Raw genomic sequence first — 22,672 nt, forward strand, 5'->3', positions numbered from 1 at the left:
TCCAAGAAAATGGGTTGTTGGAATAGTTCTTTTTTCTTTTGCTTTTTGGTTTGATTTTTATTCGCTTTTATCGTCTTTTGGTTTTCTTAGCTTCTAATTTTCCATTTTTTCTTTTATTAACTTTTAAAAATTGAATAAAAAAAGAAACGCGGAGAGGAGACATGGATTCGTTCGCCTAGTACGTACGACCACAAAAGAGGGAAACCACGAAGTTACAGCCAACGCAAAATGGCTTTCAGATTCCTAAACAATTTTAAGCAAGCACATCACTGCTGCTTCTTATCCTTCCAAGTGGATAAACACGTCTCAAATCAAACGACCTCGTCTTCTCCCAATACTTCAGCGCGAAACTCCGTACTGGCGGAGTAGCAAATGCAATGCAATACTGCGTAGGAGCAGGTATTATTGCCGTATTATTAGAGGCAGAGCAAAGGGCCACCGAGTTTCCTCCGGTTACGCGCATGCGCCCGCGGGCCGCGGCGCAGGCGTGACCTGCAGCAGGAAAGGCAAAGCTGCGTGGGAAATTTCCGGCAGACGCTGTCTCGATCGAGAGGTGACCGCTGACATGACATGTCGTGATTTGACATGCCTCGACCCAGAAATGAAACGTGCCAAGGCAACCTTTTTTGGCTGTGAGCCTGTGACGACTCTCGTCGCCGCAAGTGCAGTGCAGACCGGCCGGGAAAGATAAAAGGTCCCTGTACGTCGTCCGGCCAGTATGACGGGTAGCTGTTCTAGAAGAGCAAGAAGGCAAATGGTCTGACTAGTCAACACCAGGTGATCCACGCAAGCGTAGCTTCAGTTCAATTTCGTGCTGCCAGGTTGGATCGTGTTCATGACTATCTTCATCAAACCATGCAGTTTTTTTTTTGTTCCTGATTGGAACAGACAGAGATCGCATGTGATTATTGCGTATCAGGACTGGAGTAATTCTCCCTTTTTTTCTGAGAGCACACTGGAGTAATTCTCCTGAGCTCACGGAGTGGAGGCCCCACGGATTGATTATTAGTGATAGCGGGCTGGCCCATTTTCGGATCCAATCTGCCTGAGCGATGCACGGATCCAATCCACCAACGGATACAGTGATTGCGGGCTGGGCCCATGCACGGCCCATAGTTATTTTAGGGTTTTACCCCCAGCCGCCACCCTTTCTCGACGCCTCGTGCTTCCCCGTGCGTGAGAACTGAGAATACGGCGGAGGGCCGGCGGCAGCGGCGGTTAGCTCGGAGGCGGCCGGCTGGCAACGGGAAGCACAGGTCAGTTTTCCTTAACTCTAACATCGATGGGACTCTGATATGTAGGGGAGCTGGAAGCGATGCATGATGCTCCTCGATGACCCGGTTGCTGGGGAGCAGAGTGTAATCTGTCATAGGGGATCTTAGCGGTTATGAACTGAGCAGCGGTAGATCTCTTTTGTTTGCAAAAACTGCTTACCTCGTGTGACCGTCTCCTAAGACTTTGGACTGAATTTGTTTTCCAAAAGAAAATAAGACTTTGGACTGAACTCTGTCTGTTTTTTCTTTTCAAGTTTCATTTCTGTGAAACTGAAACTGAACAAAGCATAGCACCCATGACCATGTCCAGAATCATTTTCCCTTCTATAATACAGCATGGCTTCGGTAAGGGTGTGTGTGATTAAAGAGGATAGGCCAATTCAACTGTGCTCATAATATGCGACGAAGAGCCCTGTATACTGGAAAGCTGCAGATTGTTAGTTTTAATGTGATCTTTAGACAATGTTAGAAGCATAATACTAGTACTATTACATCTTAGTTTGCTAGCTACAACTGTGTTCTGTACCTGCTTGTGCTGAGAGCAGATCATATTAATAGTTTGTCATACTGGTTCTGCTGTGGACAGCAAATATTTGGCTCCTAAGTTCGAGCGTCTTTATTTAAAAAAAACTCAAAAGTGCACTTGCAAGTTATGAAAAAAGTATCACGTTACTTGTCAGAATACACCATGAATTTACAATTATTTGTGGGCTGCTAAAAAGACAAAATATGGTGATCTATAATAGGCCAAATAGTCATACTAATTACGTTTGTATGCATGCTGTTCGATACATAGGTTGATTTTGTGGAAACTGGAAACACCTATACCTTCACCCTGAATATGTTGGAAATACATATATACCTGCACTCTGAGTACATTGGAAACATATGTACCTTCACTCTCAATATACGTTGCTTTGTGTGAGAAAGGTATTCAAGAACACGTACTGACAGGCCTTGAATTTGAATACTTGCTTTACAAAACCTTCCTTTGAGTTATGTACTTATGTTGACTTGTAATTTCCTTATAAACTTGTCATATTGAACGATGCAGACTTTTTATTCAGATCTGGTAAGCGGTAACATGACAACACTCAAAGATGTGGCAACTCGGAAACCTGTTCTAGCAACAATCCGTCTTATAGTTCCTGCTGGTGCCGCCCGTCCCGCACCACCAGTTGGACCAGCCCTGGGTTTCTACAGGCTTAATCTGATGGCGTTCTGCAAGGATTTTAATGCCAGGACACAGAAGTACAAAGCAGAAACTCCAATGCAAGTTACTCTAACTGCCTACAAGGACAGCACTTTTGAGTTTGTAGTTAAGTCACCGTCAGTTTCATGGTTTCTTAAGAAAGCAGCAGGCATTGAGACTGCAAGCAGTCGGCCAGGCCACAACATGGTGTCATCTCTCTCGCTCCGTCATGTTTATGAGATCGCAAAGCTGAAGCAGGCTGACCCATTTTGCAAGCACATGTCACTTGAGGCCTTGTGCAAATCCATCATCGGCACTGCTAACTCCATGGGCATCGAAATTGTGAAGGATCTCTGATCTGACTGGAAGACTAGTCCCACACATAGTTTTGTTGTTCTCATCTACAGTTGTCTAGTTTTATATGACCAAGAAGAAAGTAGGGGTAAGATTTCTGTCAGAGGAGAAACCATGCTGCTCTATACATGAAAGCATCCTGCCCCATTTTCATAATCGGCCTGTATGTGACACTTTTGTTGAATGGAGCGATTGAGAGAAAGTTGGTTAATAAGTTTCCGTCTCCTTATTCTGTACTTTTGGAACAAAGGTTTAACAATGAACTTGTTGTCTGAATGAAAATATCAGCATCGTCGCCTTCCACATTACTATGCTTGCTTCTGAATTCAACATTGTTGCAGTGATGTTATTCTGATGTGTATTGTTGTTGGCTTAGTTCCATGTGTTTTGCTGTAGGCCTTATTCAAATATGCTGATGTGTCGATGTTTTATGATGTTATTCTGATGTGTATTGCACTAGTACTGTGCATTTTCAGTCAATTCGACTGTTATTCCGTTTACAAGAGACCATGCCCCTAACCATGAACTTTTGGTGTCCTTTGGTGGACATACGTTGAGTTCCATTAGTGCAGTACCCAGGTTGCACATATGTGGCCTGAAGACTGTCAGCATGATGTGCAATACTACCCAGGTTACACAGATGAGGCTTGAAGATTGTCACGCGGTAGATTTTCAACAAGATGTGCTTTTGCTGCGCAGATTCTCCAGCTTCTTCGTAGAATCTGCCGGTTTGCATAATGCTCTGAACAAACTGGATTCCGGGATCCGAAGGAATGCAATACTGGAGATGTTGGAATCTACTTGCACATTATAGCAGAACAGTACACACAGGCTGGAGACCAGGCCATGATGAGTTGCTACAATTATTGTTGGGAAGCTAGTACTGAAACAAGGAAGCGAGCAATCGCGTCAGCAGCTTCAGAGAGTTTCAGTTTCAGGTCGTCGCCGAAGCCATGGACGAGTGAGCGGCGGCGATCCCCGTGTAGCTCATGGCTCCGCCGCTCTCTTCGCCTTCCTCCGTGTCCCACAGGAACGCGGCCTGCGCGGCGAGGACATGGCTGCACGCACGCACGGACGAAGGAATCAGACACGCAAATCACAGCCAATTCATTCCTCCATGCCAGTGACACAGTAAGAGTCTCGATCCGTTGGCATAGTAGTATACCTGTTGTGCGGGGAGGCCATGGCCGCCCGGTCGAAGTAGCTGGAGGCGCGCTCCTCGTCGCCGTGCACGTCCCACACCAGCTTGGCGTACTCCGACAGGAGCTCGCCGTCGTTTGGGTCGGCCAGTATGGCGCGCGAGTAGTACTCCTCTGCCCTCCGCCGATCCCCCTTCACCTGTTGCAGCAAACGGATCCAAAATCAGGTTAACCACGGCTGCCCCATTTGCTCTCTAGATCTGAAGAACTGCCATCATGGCAATGGGGAATTGGTAATGGGGTTTAGTTTACCTGGTAGAGGAACTGCGCGTAGTTCCTGAGGAAGAGGCCGTTGCAGGGGTCCTCCTCGATCAGCTTCTTGTAATGGATCTCGATGCCGGAGCGGTCCCCTCGGTCGCCCGACGCCACGGCGTAGCCGCCACCCCCGCCGTCCATGCCGCCGCCGCCGCCGAAGCCGTCGGTGCCCAGCAGGCCCGATCCGAGCCGGTCGATCCCGAGCCCGCGGGCCAGGAACAGCGGGTGCTCCTGCGAGAGCGAGCCGCCGCCCCCAAAGCTCACCATCTCCTGCGTCGCATCGTCTTCCACATCGTCGTCGTCTTCTTCCTCGTCCATCGACCCGTCGCGGGCCGCGAAGGACTGGATCGTCTCCAGCGCCGGCGCCGGCGGCCGGGGCCGCGGGAGGTGGTGATGGTGGTCGTCGCCGCCAAGCGCGGAGAGGTTCCCGTCCGAGCAGGTGCGGCGCATGCCGCCGATGACACCGTCCCCGCGGAAGCGCTCGTGGTCCGACCCGCCGCCGCCGCCGGAGGACAGGCTGCAGGAGATGGCCGGCGGGTGGTACGCGACCGTCGGGGACGAGTCCGCGAGGTGGACGGCGGGAGAGGAGTGCCCGCCCGCGGCGCGGCACGCGTGCAGCGCGCCGAGCACCGGCGTGGACGCGCTCCTCACAAGCATCCTCTGACTTCCTCAGTTCAGTTGAGATGGCGCGTTTGCTGAGCTCAGGGATCTCGGGATGCAGCAGCTGGGCCGGGCCGATGACGCTTCTGCTGGTTGTTGTACCACACGGGTCACTCTTTTATGGGCGGGGCGGACGGACGTGCGCGCTTGGACGAGATTTACGTGGAGAGGAACGGCTTGGCTTTGGCCTCCTCTCTCTCCGCCATGTGAAGCACGGCCGCGCGTGCGCATGGGAGGGAATAGACGGTGTGGGTGAGGAGTGCTTCGCTTTCCCGCGGTACCGCGGTAAACTGGAAGGCGGCAGCTCCCTTTCAAGCTTCTGGCTCGTCGTGTTGTTTTGCGCTTTCAGAGCCCAAACCAGAGAAGAGAGGCAGGAGAGTGACAGCGTTGAGTGAGACGCCAACGACGACGAGAGGACGCCCGTGGTTCAGTCACGTGATTTGCGATGGGGAAATACGCGGATGGAGGTGGAAAACGTTGGTACAAAACTACCAAGGAGAAATACCGAGAAGTTTGGAAATCGGAATAGTCCGTCGAGAATGGCTCGATGCTGGTTACCAAGGTAAAACACTTACCAAGACAAGAATGACTCAGATGCATCATGTTAATCATATACCACTAACTAATCTATTAGTTGGTCAAAGTACAAGAAAGCTATCGTAATCTCAATTGTCTAAGAGTAATTTTGTACTCCGACTGAAGTACATTACTCTGCTAGCATGGTGTTGTTTTCCTGTGGTGTGGCGGGGAGCGGTGAGTGGCGTGAGTTGCGTTTCTGAATTGCTGCCAGGAATCGGTAAACGCCGTGAAACAGCTAATCATTAGAGCTACCATTACGGAGTATCATCTTCTAGTTCGTCGGGGCTCTCGGGACTACCAACCTTGTCACTGCACACACCTGTATGGTCCCTGTTGTTTCGATTTTTGTTTTCGGGTGTAATAGCTTTGCACGGGAAAATGGAATAGACGGTTGGTGAAACATTAGGAAGAGGTTGGGAAATTGGAAGAGATGGTTCCTCGACGTGTGCAGGGTGGACATTTCAACTGTTCAAGCATAAGCATAAAAGCACTGAGCAGTAGGCAGTGGCCATGCAAGTGGGCAGCTGTGGACAGAGAACGATCAAATAAGTGCGCAGCCGCGGCAGGCATCCATCCCGTGTAACTCAAGCGGACACAAATAACCAGCCGGCGGACAGCCACGGGCTCTACGGGTATGCCATGTCATGTATTCCGACGAAAACACGTACGGCAGGGCCGACGGGAAGCGATGAAACAGCCGTTCGGCGGATCTGATGCATGCTTGTTGTTGCGAGCTAGGCGGTTGCTAACACGATAATTGGCTTTGCAAGGTAAACACATGCATATAATATATATGCACGCAATGGCCGAGGCTAGGGCATGCAAATATTTGGTGCGATGCCAAATGCAACGGCCGGCCCTGACGTACTAAAACAGCCGGGTGGCTCGCTCGCCGCAAAGCTCATGCGCTGCCTAGCACAAACATCTGCATTTAAAGAATTTTAAACAGAGCTATTCTATTGCCTGGAGAAATGCACGACTAAAATTCAAAAACGTTGTGGGTATTCTTAGAGCTTTTTTACGGTAGCCTGGTACTCCAAAAAAGGTAAAGGAGTACCTATTAAATCTGACCGTTGATGTGCTAGGGGTAGTATGGACCTTTTCCGATTTCCCCTTATAGTTAGGTGTTTAAGGTCTTAATCTGCGGGGTTCCTTAATTTAGATCCCACCGTTATGCGGTCGTCGCCTCATCTATTTCATCACGTGCCATCTTGTCCGTTATCACCGATCTTCGCTCGATGCATCCATCGTCTTGACCATGATGCCGGCGGAGCTGTTTGTTGGGGCACTCGTCGCTCCGGCTGGAGGTCATCTTCTCAGGCGGGTGGACGTGGCTACTGCGGCTTATAGGCGATAGCACAGTCCGAACAGATCTAGGCTAGGGCTGCTACGGGCGCACACGATGCAATAAGATGTGATGCTGCACTGTCATGGCATGCCAAAGAAGTGTATCATGCACTACTTGGTGCTTAATTACCGACATATATGCTTAATTGGTGTAGAAGGCCAACCATAGATGCTACAGTTTGTGAAGAAATATATGCCAACGGAGTATTTTTCTGGTTGGTTCTGACTTAAGGAGTTACAACTTTTGTTTAGATTGAGAGGTCTCTCTCTACAACGCAAGTGTTTGTTTGATCCAAATTTGTCCGCGGATCAAGACGTTGGTCAGGTGTTTGGCGCAGACTTCTACTATGTGTCTGCCTCGGCTCCGGCCTCATGCACGAATACGCCGGCGGCAGCGGTGCGCGTTGCAAACGCTATGCAAGCAGTGGCCCGTCGCAATATCATCGCCTGGCTCAGTTAGCCGTCCAGCCGGCGTCCATGGCGCACCATCTCGCGGCGCTTTTCAGAGTACGATTATGTCGAGATGCAGCCAACAACAAACGGCCGGCGCATTGATTAAGCTAAATCTATCCATCCGGTACTTACCCCTTGTTAAGTAACTTTGTAATTCCAAAATTACCCCTGGACGATGGTACTCCCTACTATTAGTGGGTGGTACTCCATATATGGTTGGTTGGAGTACAGGTGAAATCTGTCCATTGGATTAACAGTAATAAACAGTCCAAAGTAATTTGTGGGTACAGTAAAAGAGCTCTGTTGTTACAAGTAACTCATTGTTATTATGTACATGGATCTGACAAAATCTCGTCAAACATAGTTTCCCTACCATATCATTTGCACTCAGATCGACCTTGCAAGTCCCCATTGGCTGGATAGTAGTGGTACTAGTAGTAGCAGAAATCACATATTACGATTACGCACGGTCGCAGGGCAAATGAGGTTGTTGCGCACGCCACATCAACCGTGAAGGGGTTGAGACTTGAAAATTATTGTCAATGTATCATAACCATGGCAGTAGGCAAGCAGAAGCAGAAGCAGGATATTTGTTCTAATGATAGATATATAGTGGTCCACTGCACTGTTGATAATCACTTACAGTAACCATTTGCGTCCACGGTGAAACCCTGCTACAACACTTGCATCATCCACAAGAGCTAGGCTAGATCGAAATTTACTCCACTACGCGATGAATTACAGTATTACACAGAAACTACTCCACTACGGAATGAATTACACAGTTGCACAACAAAACAGTAGACTAAAACAGAGAGCTCAAACTACCATAGTCATGTGTGTGTGTGTTATCAGTAATAACAAAATAATAACATGTGTCATGCATGCATGTTTAAATTTATATTGATACTAATATTATTATACATATCTCTCTCGGATTCGTTGGCAGGGACGGAGCCAGAAATTAGACATGAGGGGGGGGGGGGGCGAGTAGAGATTTAGGGGGGGGGGCGAAATTAGAGATTTTACCTATTTTTAAGTAATTTTTAATGAGCTGATTAGTAACTACTAAGTAAAATGAAATTTCTTGGGGGGGGGGGGGGGGCCCCCCCCCCCCCCGTCTCCGTCCCTATTCGTTGGTAATGCTGGGAGCAGGAGATCTGTGTGCCTTTCTACGTAGAGACTTGCGATAAATACAATATGCTAACGATATAATAACCACAGTGACTGTGATTACTATACCGATGATCACACCTGAATTTAACTTGCTTCACTTCCTTGTAACAGAGCGGGAGGGAAGAGGTAATTTGCTTCCCTTCCTTGCAACAGAGGGGGAGGGGAGGAAAAGAGTGCACATGATCATAGCAAACACATATAGAAATAGAAAAATTTAGCATTGACAAAAAGGAATAAGAAACAATAATCAACAAAATCTCATGCAAATACCTTTGCAGTCTAATGGTTTAAATGACGCAGGTATCGGCCACGAATCAACCGAAGCCGCATCCTTACTGCCGAAAGATCGATAAACAAATGGAAGATCAAAAGTGATATTGCAATTCATCATATATATGCATAAACAACATATCGCTCGATCTAAAGAAGATCAGCTCGGACTCGTATTAAATTTACATTGATACTAATATTGTTATACATACCTCTCTCGGGTTCGTTGGCAGGGACGGAGCCAGAAATTAGATATGAGAGGGAGGGGTAGAGATTCGGGGGGGGGGGGGGCGAATTACAGACTTTACCTATTTTTAAGTAATTTTTAATGAGTTGATTAGTAACAACTAAGTAAAATAAAATTTTGTCTCCGTCCCTATTCATTGGTAATGCTGGGAGCAGGAGATCTGTGTGACTTTCTACGTAAACACTTGCGATAAATACAATATGCTAACAATATAATAACCACAATGATGGAAGATCAAAAGTGATATTGCGATTCATCATATATATGCATAAACAACATATCTCTTGATCTAAAGAAGAGCTCGGACTCGTATCAATTGCATATAGAAGAGCATTGCAACATGATGGTGTCGGAGACCGCGGAGAGTATTGACAAGATATAATTACAAGACTCGGAATGAGCATGAAGAGAAGAAAAAATTACGCTCATACTCAGTGACGGAGGCCCTCCCCCACTAAAGTTTCAAAACTATGCCTAAGCCCTCTAGCCCTTACAAATATTTCCCGCCTCCGCCCCTGCTCGTACTCACATGGATTGGATCAACAGTCTTCATTCCGAAATACAAATCGACCGGGTTTTATGTCGTCGATAGACCGTGTCACCGTGTTTCCCAGTATATCTAATCCATGTGATTAGATATACAAATCAACCGGGTTTTATGTCGTCGATTGACCGGGATTAACAAGGCCAGGGTCCTAATTTCAGGGATTAAGATGGATCGCAACCTTTTGAGAACAAGATTCAATACAACACCTGAGTTTGAAATTAACGAAAACCAAAGATTTATTAAACTGAAGATGTTAATAATAGGAGTACTTGCTACGACCAGGAATTAGATCCTCAGTTCCACCGTAATAACACTCATCCACGTATCTACCAGACTCTGGGCGGGACAGCAGAGCGGCGCCGCGGATCATCGCCTCCTCGTCCCTGATTAGCCCCCTCCCGTGGAAGTGGCCCTCGAGGAGCGAGCTGCTCCACCATGGGGATTCTCACGCTGCCACCGACGAGAATGATCTCATCGATGTCATCCTTGCGGCTCTGGGATTATGAAGCGGGGGAATCTCCCATCACAACCTGGTCCGCCATCTCCATGGCTCTCGCGACAAGGTCACGATTCAGCTCCTCAAACTTGGACCGTGTGAACTGCTCGATGAGATTCTCGCCGTCGACAAGGGAACCAACATTATAAAGAGTGGATTCTCTTTCCGGATCGCTCTATGACTTCTTGAGTACCTCGCTGTCTGCCCTCAGCTTCCGCAGAGCACCCTCGTCTTCACTGATGTCCCGATGATGTTTCTCCTTGATCAGCTTCACGAAGTAATCCACAATCCTGCAAGTGAAGTCATCACCTGCATGCATATAACCAAGATAATGAACCAAAAAAAGTTTAGCTCTTTCCTTGCGCAAAATCTTGAGCAGCTAGCCGTGTACTTACCTCCTAGGTAGGCATCATGGCGTTCAACAAGGAGACGAGCCGTGCCGTTATGAAACCTGAACTTTGTAGCATGGCAGGTGCGGCCGCCGAGATGGAAGACGAGGATGGCCTTGCCGTCACCCCTCTTCTCGTGAAGGCGGTACGCCGCAGCCGCCGCGACCTCCTCGTCGACGGCCTTGGCGGCATGGAAGCCACCACGTAGCTCTGCAGCTGCCGTGACATGACTCCTTTGCGCGTCGTTGAAGTCTGCGGGGACGGTGACGACGGCGTACATGATCTCGCGTCCCAACCACGCCTCCGCCGTCTTCTTCAGCTCGCCCATTAGGATGCCGGCGAACACTCTCAGGAAGGATCTCCATCACGCCGCCGTCCTCGGTCTCCATCTTGATGCCGCATCTTCCAAGTTGCGTGCTGAATTCGTATGGCACTAGTTCCGCCTCTTTCTTCACGATCTCGTTATGCATGCTACAAACAATTGAATTGAATTTCTCAACAATAACAAAAAAAAAAATTGAACTGAATTGGGCTAACCAAATTAAATTAAAGAACACATGAAATTGATCAATTAAATCACTTGCCTAACGCCGAGTAGGCGCTTGAAGCCGGAGACGGCAGTCCCGGGACTGACGCCAGCGTGGTTCATGGCGGCCTCGCCGAAGAGGGTGGAGTTTGCGGTGAAGGCAACCCAGGAGGGGATGCAGAACTGGTACATTGTGTACGGATCCAGGCGGCCTCCGTAACCGGAGATGCAGGACTTGGTGTTGCCGATGTGGATGGCCGTCGCGTTCACCGTATTGAAAGGCGAGGTCCAGACGCAGTACCCGGATGACACTCGCGGGAGGCCAAACGCCGCCGCTCCCGACGTCCACGCCGCCGCTGCGTATAATGAAGAAAATTAAGTTAAGCCGGAGATCAGCAAACTAGGATATCCGGACAGACATGACTCACCGATGGCCAGGAGCAGGAGAACGCCCAGCTGGTAGAGCAGACGAGTCGCCATTGGTTCTCCGCGTCTTCTTCCGATCTGAGTTTTCAGAAGAAAAAAACAGGGTCCATTATCCCAAAATGTTCCATATCTTCCTAGAAAAGTGTATTCGTTCCAAATTAGAAAACGAATCTACCCTATTTGTGTTATTCTTTGAAATATCGATCTGCTCGAATCGTTCCTCTTACTTAGCACTTTCCCTTTCCAAATGAGGGCATGGAAAAATCGTGAGCAGGTACACTTATTTGAGATTATCTCTTGTGCATACCAAAATAATAATGCCATATGTTACCAGACATACCTTGTGGTACTAGGTTTTCCCAAAAAAACCAGGTTCCATTATCCCAAAAAGTTCCATCTTCTTCCTAGAAAAGTGAGTTCGTTTCAAATTAGAAAACGAATTTACGCTCCTTTTGTTATTCTGTGCAATATCGCTCTGCTCGAAACGTTCCTCTTTTACTTAGCACTTTCCATGGTCCGAATATTTATAAACTAGAACCTTACCCCTTACCGGCTCATATCAAATACTCCGGGTCTCTTAAACGAGCTCCAAACACACTGGTTCTAACGTGTCGAAATTCAATGGCGCATTCAGGCGGTGGCTCCTGTCCGATCGTCTTCCTCGCCGCCTCGTTCACCTTTGTTTGCCGTATGAAGGTATGTTTGTTTGCAATAACCAGCTGAAAGTTAGTTTGTCTGAATCAATCCAGCGCTGTTAGCTGCTTTTTGTCTCTCTGCGTTTCAGTTTTTCTCTCAGTATGGAGCCACCCGGGAGCTGTCACCATGCAACACGGGGTACCTCAAACTCGTGTTTCTCCTGTTGGTCCTTGCACCAAGCATGTCATCCTGCACCAACGACTGCCCCTCCTCCACCTTCGGTACTTGTTCTTTTTTTCCTAAGAAACTTTTAGTTACTTCTATCAGTAAATACTTATGAGTGGATTAAATATTTTCTACGGCTCAGACCAAAAGTACCTTAACAAACTTATGTTTTGGTACGTACTCTTACTGTTACTAGGAAAAAGGTAAAGCAGGTAGAATCCTAACAAAACCCCACGACCCAGATGCATCCACGCGGATGATTTGTTTTGATTTGATGAGATTGCCTTTTAGATTTAGAGTACGTGACAAGTGTGATCATAAAATATATTATTTTACACATTTTTCTGTGCGACATAATTACCGGGCACTAACAAATCAATAATTAAGAGCACGTGAAGTTGGTCGACAGCGACTATAGATTGTTCTGCTTGTTCAAAATCTATTGTTGATCTTCTGTTATCATAGATTGGACATTTTGTTTCTGAAATATTTTGTTATTGTATTTGCATTTAACTATAACTATCACCATTAACCCTTTATATTTTTCGTGTCGGCCCTCTTGAAAACAGATCATGTCATCAATTCGGACGGAGCACTGGAGTTTCCATTGTTTCACAGGGACCATCCATGCATTCTGAACCACCTCAACCATCCGAGGTCATCTGGGTTCTCGGCTAAGAAGGACCTGCCGATTGACTTGATACAAGATGACCAAATAAACAACTTTCTCTTTCTAATGCCCATCAAGCTGGGCACGCCACCGGTCCGGAATCTTGTGGCCGTTGATACTGGATCGACACTTTCCTTTGTTCAGTGTGAACCTTGTCTCAGCTGCCACGACCAAGGGCGTGCTGGCCAAATATTTGCTCTCAACAAATCGGAGAGTCTCGGGTATGTCGGGTGCTCGGAAGAAAGTTGTCGCACGGTTCAGTCGGCACTACGTCTTCAGTCCAAAGCTTGCCTTTACAGTATGACGTTTGGAGGAGCATCCACATATTCCGTCGGCAAGCTAGTGACAGACAGGCTCGCAATTGGGCAGAATAACTCTGGTTACACTGTGCCTAATTTCCTCTTCGGCTGCAGCTTGGACACAGAGTACCATCAGCATGAGGCTGGCGTATTCGGATTTGGTGCCGAGTCATTTTCTTTCTTTGAACAACTGGCGCCGCTGGTCGGCTACAAGGCTTTCAGCTACTGTTGGCCAAGTGACAAAAGACAGGATACTTGTCCATTGGGAAGTACAACCGTGTTGGCTCTGCTTCTTACACCCCCTTGTTCCAGGCGAACCGACGACCAGTGTATGCACTGAAGCTGGTTAAAGTGGTCGCCGATGGGATCACGGTGGTCACAAACGGCGCAGAAATGATTGTTGACTCTGGGGCGAAATGGACAGTGCTCTTATCGGATACCTTCGACCAGCTTAACACGGTGATCACCAAGGCAGTAGACCCTTTGGGATATCATCCTACTGCTTATAGGGGACCAAATTATATGTACTTTGAGGACCAGTTCTTCAAATTCTTCAGCAATTGGTCTGCCTTACCAGCGGTGGAGCTTTCGTTTGACATCCAACGCCGTCGGTTTGCTTTCAGGAACGGAGACTGCTGATTATTCTGATCCATGTGAGTGTGTGACCATCCAGTTTCTGTTGCATGCTTAACTACTACTAGATCAAAATATTGTATTGTATCACTAGCAAGAATTGGCCCTAATGCATGTTTGATTCCTGTCTTTGCAGCGTATCCTCGCCGGTTTAGAGTTCGGACTGAAGATAGCGGCGGCGGAGCCCTGAGCTACACGGGGGTTTGCTGCTGCTCGTCTCTGAAGCTCCAGTTCTTGTTTCAGTACTTAGATTCCCAAAAAATTGTAGCAACTCATTTGGCCTGTGTGCTATCTGTGAAAACTGCTTTTTATAGAAAGCAAATATGTCTTGCTGGGGAAACCAGTTACAAGTTTACGATCACCACCAAAACTCATTGAGTATCAGAGTATTTGTTTGAACGAGTAGATTCCAATCTCTTCGAGTGTTGCATTCATTCAGAGTCTCGTATCACTATGATCCATTCAGATCTACCAACATCTTGTACCATCAGTCGATAGCATCAAGCAAATTTGCGTGGAAGTAAACCAGACTCATTCAATCAAAAAAAAAAATCATCCCACACCGTATTGATCTGAAGATATAGCCACAGAGTGGTGTTTTCTTATGCGAATTCCAGGTGCTGTGCTAATATAGCTGAAGATATCTTTAATGTTTGGACAGACAAACAACACTTTATTACTGCGGGTTAATCAGGAGAGGGAACTGTACAAGGTAGAACATTTCAACAGGAAAGATCAGAAAGAGAAAAGGAAACAGCGGAAACAACGCAAAAGTTCAAAAAACTTGAAAAACATTTCTGTCACTTATTTCAAGATGGAGGAAGTAGTTGTTACAGTATTTTCTGACCGGGGTGATGGGGATTGGCGTGGAGGTTGAAATAGTTGGTGACGCAAATGATTAGCACATCAACTAGTTGTTACAATATTTTCTTTTAGGATTTCGTCGGAATTTTGAAGATTTCGGCGGGCCTAATTTTTTTGAAATATCGGTCAAATATTTCGGTTTGATATCCAATTTGCCCAAAGCAGGGGCAGGCGGCAGATCCAACGGAGGATGGCCGGGTCGCGGCGGCGGCATGGCTGGCCACCCCACAAAACTATCACAGCTGCGAGACGGCGGTGTCGCCACAGCAGCATGAAGGGTGCTGCAGCGGTGAGGAGCCGGCACGTGTGCAGCAGGGACGTGCTGGCATGCAGCGTCGAGATCAAGATGGTTGTCCCCGCATGCAATCCCGTCTGAAGCAAGCAGGCTCATGGAAGCAACGCATATCGAATTGGTTTTTGTAAGAATATTTTTTAGGCAAACTTTCTCATATCCAATACACCATCCACCTCCAACGGAGTATTGGGGAAGGGCATGTCAGTCATTTCACATTTATGCGTTAGTAAAAAAAACCTCACCCCGAGTACTCTATCCTCCATGGTTTCATCTCCTCTGTAATTCTGTCTCCGCCGCCGTCCTCGACCAGCCCGCAGCGCCGTCTCCCTTGCCCTCGCCCAAGCGTGCGCAACCGCCGCGCTCCACCCAGCCCGCGGTGGTATTACAAATCTGCTAAACCGATTGATTTTTTCTTTGGTTTCCAACCGAATTTTACCGAGATTGATTAGTTGACTTTTTTGACATGTCTTTGCGGAGATTTCCATACTGATTTGATTGTTTAAGGGCGTGTACAGTGAAGTGACGTCAGCCTTCTCTTAGTGATGTCACATAGGATAAAATCTGACGTGGAAGTGAGAGAAATGAAGAAAAGGCACGAGGCTTCTCTTAATTAAGAGATGATCTCTTTACAAGAATGATAAGGCAAATTTCCCATTATATTAGATTTTGTTTTTTCTTAGCATCTATTTAGTTAATTTTTTTTATCTAATTTTAAGATATAACACTAAGAGATAACTCACGGTACAACATGTTTGATTGTCTTTTTAATTAACGTGGCACATTTAAGATAAGACAGTCTTATCAACCATTGTGATGCCCTAAGGGTCCTATATTGATTTGATTGTTTAAGGGGCCAATAATTATATGATAAATGCAGACCCATACTTTAGGTATTAGAAGATTAGATTAGATAGTATCTTGCGATAACTTCTTTCTGTGTTGGCAACGATTATTTATTTTTACGAGCACGGCAGCCCGTACTTAAGCCGACCGTTTCTCCCCTTCTTCCAGAACAAGACGGACAGACACTCGTTCCAAACCAGACGAACGACACTTGTTCAAGCTGATCAGCCCCGTATTCAGCTCGGCGGTGTAGCATTTTCGGATGATTTCGCAACCACGTAATTGGCTTCACAGAACCACGGCATTCCAACAGAGCGAATCTTTTGATCAGATATCGATCGAAATCCTTTTACCCTTCCCGTGGCGCTTGCCCTGCACAATCACCCGTACATCTGCCAAGGTTTTTTGCCGTGACCGTGAGCCGTGAGCCGTGAGCGCACGGTCGGCGCCTCTCTGAAACTCCTGAACCGCATTGAAAGGAGCCAATACATGCAGAACTCTGGACTGAAGTCCGGAAACGCCAACGGGGATCAGAATATGGGTCTTGTCAAAGCATCTCCACCCAGGACTGAAGGCAAGATCTTTTTCTTTTTCCCGTGGCCGGGGATCGCCAACAGCGGCTTCAATGCCCGCGCTGGCGCAGCAGCAGCGAGAGAGAGTGGCTTCATAAACGCTTGGCTTGCTCGCTTTTCACCTACTCCTTCAATGTTTCAGTGATGAGCCACCAGCAGCGGACCCTGAAACTCTCCGACGAGCACTTGGCTCTGCAGCTTTGCTGCGTCTCCTGTGGGTCATGTCCTGTTCTTGCATGGCTTCGTCCATAGCCCCCCTGAGCAAAACTCATTACTGCTACCACCCTCTCTGACCCTGCGACGACTGTAGAATACAATGGATGCATCGTCTCTAGTTGTTCTCTTGCAATCATTAACCACCACAAATACTACTTCAGTTCTCAAGTATTTTGGGGGATTCTTCGTGCCACTGTTACTTCAACACCCATGTAGGGAGCTCCAGGTCTTGTGATCGATCCCCATGCATCGTGATCATTTTTGCTATGCTAAAGCGTCGATCCATCTGGGAGATACTGTCTCGTTAGTCATTAGGGACAATCATTAGTGCGAGTAGCTCCGTTTATTATGCTGGTTAGCATGTATACGGTCCATCGATGTGTCCCCGGCAGCCAGCATACAAACATCCTTATTAGCCTAGGGGGCCTGAAATTATGCTGTAGTGTTTTGTCCTGAGTAGCTAGGAGCATCAGCATCGACCAAGGCAAGGCAAGGCAGAGGGGGCAAAGCTGCAAAGTACAATGATAATGGCAAGTGGAAAGGCACACCTATAAATGTGCTCCTCGAGTTAACCACTTTGATGAGAAAGTTTCACTCGCCAAAAGCAAAAAGAAAAATCCACATGCCTTAACCACGGATGCTAAGCATCACAGCCTCTGAGAGAGGAACCCCAAATTCACGTTTTTTATAGTTCAAACTTCAAAATGTTTACTGAAAAGTAGACCTCTAGATTTAAAAGTTGACTTAGAAACGAAATACAAGTGAGGTCTCATTTGCATACCCTACTAACAGTCTCTCTAAGAGAGGAAGTCACAATGATAATGGCAATTTCACGCTTAATTAACTTGGATATTACTGAAAAACAAACTCGTACTGCATTGTGTTACTCGCGGTCAAAGTTTCAGAAAAGGTTGTGTGCGTCGTCCGTTGATAGTATTATAACTGTACCATGCAAACTCTACTCCAGAAGGGAAGAGATATGTAAGCAAAGGCTGAAAAGGAATCGGACGGACCTGCGCGCATCTGCATTGCATTTCGAGGTAGATCCATGTTTGGTTAAAGGCAAAGGCGCCCCCACGCGAGAAGCAATCGTCCAAAGAGGAAATTGGCGATCAAAGTGAGAGGAAGTTTCGTGCTTTCACGTCCGTTTTTTTCTTTTCACTTTGCTCAAAGGGTGCAAACTGGTAAAAAGCCTAAAAGGCGAGCCTGGAAAGAAGAAAGAAACGACGACTTTTGTGCAGTAGGAGTCAAGACCCGGCTGAGCAAGTTATTCCTTTGGAGCGAGATGAGGCGCTTTGCAAGTCCCATGGAAAGATGTAGCTCCAGCAAGCGCAGAGCGATGCCTGTTTAGTTTGTTAGCAGCCAGAACTGAACTTTACAAGGCAACACCTTGTGCATAGTGTTAGCAGTTGTGCATAACGAATAATCTGATGCTATTGAACTATAAAACCCATGTGTTAGCAAGTTAGCAGTTGATCGGAACCGTTTTATACAATGTTTGTCTGTACTGTGTACTGCACAAGTAGTAAGCAACCTGCAAATAAAAACCTGCAAATCTCTTGGAAGCACAAGGCAACATACACAAAATCCCAAGAGCGCATGCACCACCGGCCAGGCGTCGCCAGGGCAGGAAAACACGCAGAATGCATGCATGTAAGTAGAGTCTTCCAAGGCTCCTCCGTTAAGATAGCAGGTCAAAGAAGAAAGCAGGGAAGGGGGGATCTTTTGATATTCCCATTCCCCAAATCTCACCAAACCAAATTCCTCGGTGCTGTCTGCCCCTGGACAAGTAAATCTGCTATACCCTCTGCCTGCTGTATAAAGCTAATCTAACTAAAGTAGCCCAACATAATAAACAAAGCGTGTTGCCGTTATAGTATAAGAACAGGTCGTCGTGTTGCACTGTGTGGACCCTATGGCGATCGCCCGTGTGCCGTGTCCAAGAGCGTCAGAAGAACTGCTCTTTCGGCTCAGCTGTTTAGCGCGCCCGTAGCCGTTAAGAACGCCCTTTTGTTTATGGCTGTTGGAGAGACACGCAGAGTACTGGAAAGAGCGTAGAAGATCCAAGAGATAAAGCCGAAACGGCCACCGGGAGGCAGGAGCCCGGCGCAGCGAGCATACAGAAAATGGAGCGTAGCAACGTACAGAAAATCGTCGTTGGGTAATTCTAATTCTACATGCAATTACTTAGTGGTGAGAGTGAGACGTGCAAATTGTTTTGGTTAAGTCGCTCTCGTGCCTATCTACGATGCACGAAAATTTAATCCAAAGTGTCACCGTTGCAAAAACCTTTCTGTCCATCGAGAAAGCGCTTCCGCGTCCTTGTCCAAGACAAAACCATCTTTAAGTTCTAGTATCATTATCCCTCAATCATGGTGCTTATAAAACCATACTATATTGTTCACACATATCCTGTTTTTTCAAGAAGGAACCGGAGTCCTGATGGTGATTAGTTCTAGTACTAGTAGTAACGTTAATTTGCAGTTGCAAGTTTTCAGCCCAAAGTTGATCAGAAGAGAAGAAGTTTGAAGAGTGCCGTTGCATCTGTGGAGGAGGAGCCCGTCAGCACGCATACGGATCCCGTGTCGTCCTTGATGATCTTCAGTTAAAGTGGGCGTTGTATCTCCCGTTTTCTTCTTCCATTAACGGTGGCAAGGCCAAAACAAGACCTGCGAGAAACCGGCGAGAAAAATAAAAGAACGAAGAGAAAACAAGAGACACCTGACAGGGGGAAAGAGAGAGGAGGAAGCAAAGCGCGGCGCACACACCTGCACAAGCTTTCCCACCACCACCGCTGCGCTACCACCAGAAGAGCGACAAAAGAGGAGGGAGGTGGAGGAGTCCGTGGAGCGGGGGGAGGAGTGGCGGTGGGGCGAGGGGAGCGAGACAGAGAGAGAGATCGAGATGGGCGGCATTCCAAGGATCCAGGCCGCCGCCGCCGCCGTGTTCTTCTTCTTCATCCTCCTGTCGCGGCCGCCGCCGGTGTCGTGCGCCGACCTGTACGCGGTGGTCTACAAGGGCTGCGCCAACCAGACTTTCCCCGGAGGGAGCCCGCCGGCGACGGTGGCCGCGCTCTCCTCCACGCTGGCGACGCAGTCCGCCTCCGCCAAGTTCTACAAGACCTCCTCCGCCCCGGTCTCCTCCTCGTCCGCCGCCGTCTTCGGCCTCTTCCAGTGCCGCGGCGACCTCTCCGGGCCCGACTGCTCCTCCTGCGTCTCCCGCGCCATGTCCTCCTGGTCCCAGCTCTGCGGGCCCTCCGTCGCGGCGCGGGTCCAGCTCAACGGCTGCCTCGCGCTCTACGAGGTCGCCGGCTTCCCCCAGGTCTCCGGCACCCAGATGCTCTTCAAGACCTGCGGCACCGGCGGCGGGGACGGCGACTTCGAGATGCGCCGGGACACCGCCTTCTCGCAGCTCGAGGGCGGCGCCGGCACCACCGCCGGCGGCTTCTTCGCCACCAGCTACCAGCAGGTCTACGCCCTGGCGCAGTGCGAGGGCGACCTCTCCAATGTCGACTGCAGCAGTTGCATCACACAGGCCGTGCAGCACGTCGAGGTCGAGTGCGGCGGCGCGCCCTCCGGCCAGGTGTACCTTGACAAGTGCTACATTACCTACAGCTACTACCCCCACGGCGTTCCCCATGGCGGCGGCCTCGGAGGTTTGTTTCTTGCCTCGCCAACTACCTTCAATCTTACAAATTTGTGTCCGCACTTTCAATTGCAATTGATACCTACACTACTGATTCGAATTACTTGCTGATCGGAAGTGATCCGATCTGGTAGCGGGTAGATTTACTAGAAATTTGGGCAAATGTGGCATTGTGTTAGTGTGACTGGGTTGATACTGGCTTGTTTGTGCACTCTTGTCGGTGGATTTGTCGGTACGTGCGTTGGTGAGATCTTGATACGATTCTTTGTTTAGCTTTCCTTGAGAATTGATTGATAGGGATTGAGGGCTCCTCCTTGTGGTTGTTTCTTTTGTGAATTTGGTGGTTTTGGTCAAATTTGAGTACATTACTTCCATCTCATGTGCTCATTGTCTCTAGATTACATGGTCCAGCATTAGGTAGGTTAGGTTTATGAGCGTATCTTTCCCATGTCGAAGTGGAACTATGATAGAGACAGTGGGATGATATTGTTCCTTTCTTGGTTGGTCAGCTTAAGAATTGAGGGACAGGGATTATGTTTCTTTCTGATGTGAGGATCTCTCACTTTCTTTTGTCAATTACACTTGTTCTGTGTACTGTCAGTTCAGTTTAGGGGATGCTGCACATTACTGATAAGTGATAATCCTATTATATAGTCCATGCTTTGTTTTTCTGAACTATATGGCAGCAGATTAGGTGCATCTTCTGTTCTGCACATTTGTTTATGCATCTGTCTATTCAGTCTTCGAGAAAAGTTGTTTTCCACTAGTACCTTTTAACTTTCTTTCTGGATTTTCTGGAGATATATGCATCTATTATTATTGTTCCCATGATTAGACGTGGTATCCCTAGTTTGATCTGTCGATTTGGCTCTTCTCATTGTGCATCTCAGGGCAGCAGACAGCGAAGACTGTAGCCATCGTGCTGGGTGGAGCCTTGGCTCTGGGTTTCTTGGTCATCTGCTTGCTCTTCGCCAGAAGTCTGGTCAAGAAGAAGGACGGTGAGTTATTATTGGCAACACAAGACGCAACTAGATCCATCACTTCATTTTTGCTAGTATTCAGCTTTGCAGCAACCACTACCCCTTGTTTGCGTTGTTCTCCTTACCAAATCGTTGTGCGTCCGGTCCTTCTGCTTGCAGATTACTGACGAGGACGCATGGAGCAACTGGACAAACAAAAGCATTGGGGCATGGTGTGCCTTTCGACTGGGGTGTTGGACGTTTGTGTTCTTCAAGATGGTGGTGGTGGTGAGTGGGATACAGAGGGGATTGTTTTTTGGCTCTTCTTCCTCTGGCCATGTGAGGGCGCCATCCCGCATGCTGAGAGAGAGGGGGGAAGGAAGTTCAGAAAAAAGAAACTGTTCTTTTGGATCATAAATCAATTGGAAGATGATTTGCCTGGGCTGTTTCACCTTTGCCCTCTCTCTTGTTTAACTAGGGCTCTGGGAGTAAATTTGGATTCTTTCCTCAAAAGGAAATACATGTAGGTCTAGGCAGAAAGTAATCTAGTCTCTCTTGTTATTCAGGGTTTGCAGCTGTAGATCCAGACTCTGACCTGGTCGGGGTTGTTATTATGGGAGTTGCTCCGTGTGTTCTAGGTAGAACAAGGGTTTTAACTTAGTTTATTTTTTCATTAGCTTTAGCTGATCGAAACCTGCTGCTGACTGGTTGAAGCTATTTTGTCAGAAATGTCCGAAAGTATTGTAGAAAAATGTGCCTCGTCTGGCGTGTCAAATGTCATTCTTCAGACATCCTGCGTTGATATTTCGTAGAAAATGTGCTGTTATCAGATTCAGACGGAGCCAATTTACGGATAAGGGTTGACAGAGTCAGAGTTGTATGGTCGATCAGAGATGTGCGCACAGGTTGATTCACTTCGTTGGCATATATGCTGGTATCTCGCAAAATATTTATATGCAGCAGATTATTGTCAGGGATGCTGTTTCTTAAAATCAAAATCGTCAGGTCGTTATATCTGCATACTTTGTCGGTTTCGTCATCATGGTGCTGAATGTTGTTCTTCTGGAGACGATGCTGATATAAGTAGGGTTTTTTTTTTTGAGAGGTAAGGTGCGTGTTTTTGTTTTTCCGAAAAAGAAGGAACGTACTTGCTTTGGTTGTTAACGTGGCCAGCTAATGTCTTCGGCCCGTTGGAAGTGCAATTCGTCATGGGCTGACCAATTCGATGACGAGAAGTTCGGTACCGGGCCAGCGGCCAGGTGAAGAATTTGTGTTCTCTGAGGGGAAAAAGATCTTGTGCTGCGGGCCTGCGGCCTGCGGGTACCGGATATTTGGGTGTGTCTGTCGTCCTCAGATAGAGAGAACTATATAACATCTTCTTTTCTTTTGGGAACTCGGAAGCACTAGCTCGTTTAAGAAGAAAGT

The 22,672-nt window shown here is 47.6% G+C and overlaps 3 protein-coding genes and 2 pseudogenes across 4 annotated transcripts; 3 read left to right on the forward strand and 2 right to left on the reverse strand.

Moving 5' to 3' along the window:
* Positions 1–1,122: 1,122 nt before the first annotated feature.
* On the forward strand, positions 1,123–3,128 carry LOC100836386 (54S ribosomal protein L19, mitochondrial). Of its 2 annotated transcripts, none has more exons than XM_003558793.4 (2): positions 1,123–1,256; positions 2,329–3,128. In XM_003558793.4, the coding sequence occupies exon 2, from the start codon at positions 2,359–2,361 to the stop codon at positions 2,821–2,823; it is 465 nt and encodes a 154-aa protein (XP_003558841.1). In that variant the 5' UTR covers positions 1,123–1,256; positions 2,329–2,358; the 3' UTR covers positions 2,824–3,128. The 2 variants fall into 2 exon arrangements, with proteins under 2 accessions (XP_003558841.1, XP_010229234.1); XM_010230932.3 differs by having other exon boundaries at positions 2,342–3,128.
* A 435-nt stretch (positions 3,129–3,563) lies between these two features.
* LOC100836692 lies at positions 3,564–5,152 on the reverse strand. Its single transcript, XM_003558794.4, has 3 exons — positions 4,272–5,152; positions 3,986–4,158; positions 3,564–3,878 (listed from the first exon to the last, which is right to left on the reverse strand). The coding sequence occupies exons 1-3, from the start codon at positions 4,929–4,931 to the stop codon at positions 3,755–3,757; spliced, it is 957 nt and encodes a 318-aa protein (XP_003558842.1). The 5' UTR covers positions 4,932–5,152; the 3' UTR covers positions 3,564–3,754.
* A 4,545-nt stretch (positions 5,153–9,697) lies between these two features.
* On the reverse strand, positions 9,698–11,510 carry LOC100821376 (annotated as a pseudogene).
* Positions 11,511–11,966: 456 nt separating this feature from the next.
* LOC100821680 lies at positions 11,967–14,288 on the forward strand (annotated as a pseudogene).
* A 4,742-nt stretch (positions 14,289–19,030) lies between these two features.
* LOC100821998 (cysteine-rich repeat secretory protein 3) lies at positions 19,031–22,049 on the forward strand. Its single transcript, XM_003562066.4, has 3 exons — positions 19,031–20,298; positions 21,179–21,286; positions 21,428–22,049. The coding sequence occupies exons 1-3, from the start codon at positions 19,548–19,550 to the stop codon at positions 21,433–21,435; spliced, it is 867 nt and encodes a 288-aa protein (XP_003562114.3). The 5' UTR covers positions 19,031–19,547; the 3' UTR covers positions 21,436–22,049.
* Positions 22,050–22,672: the final 623 nt, after the last annotated feature.

This window comes from Brachypodium distachyon, chromosome 1, assembly GCF_000005505.3.
Source record: "Brachypodium distachyon strain Bd21 chromosome 1, Brachypodium_distachyon_v3.0, whole genome shotgun sequence".
NCBI lineage: Eukaryota > Viridiplantae > Streptophyta > Magnoliopsida > Poales > Poaceae > Brachypodium > Brachypodium distachyon.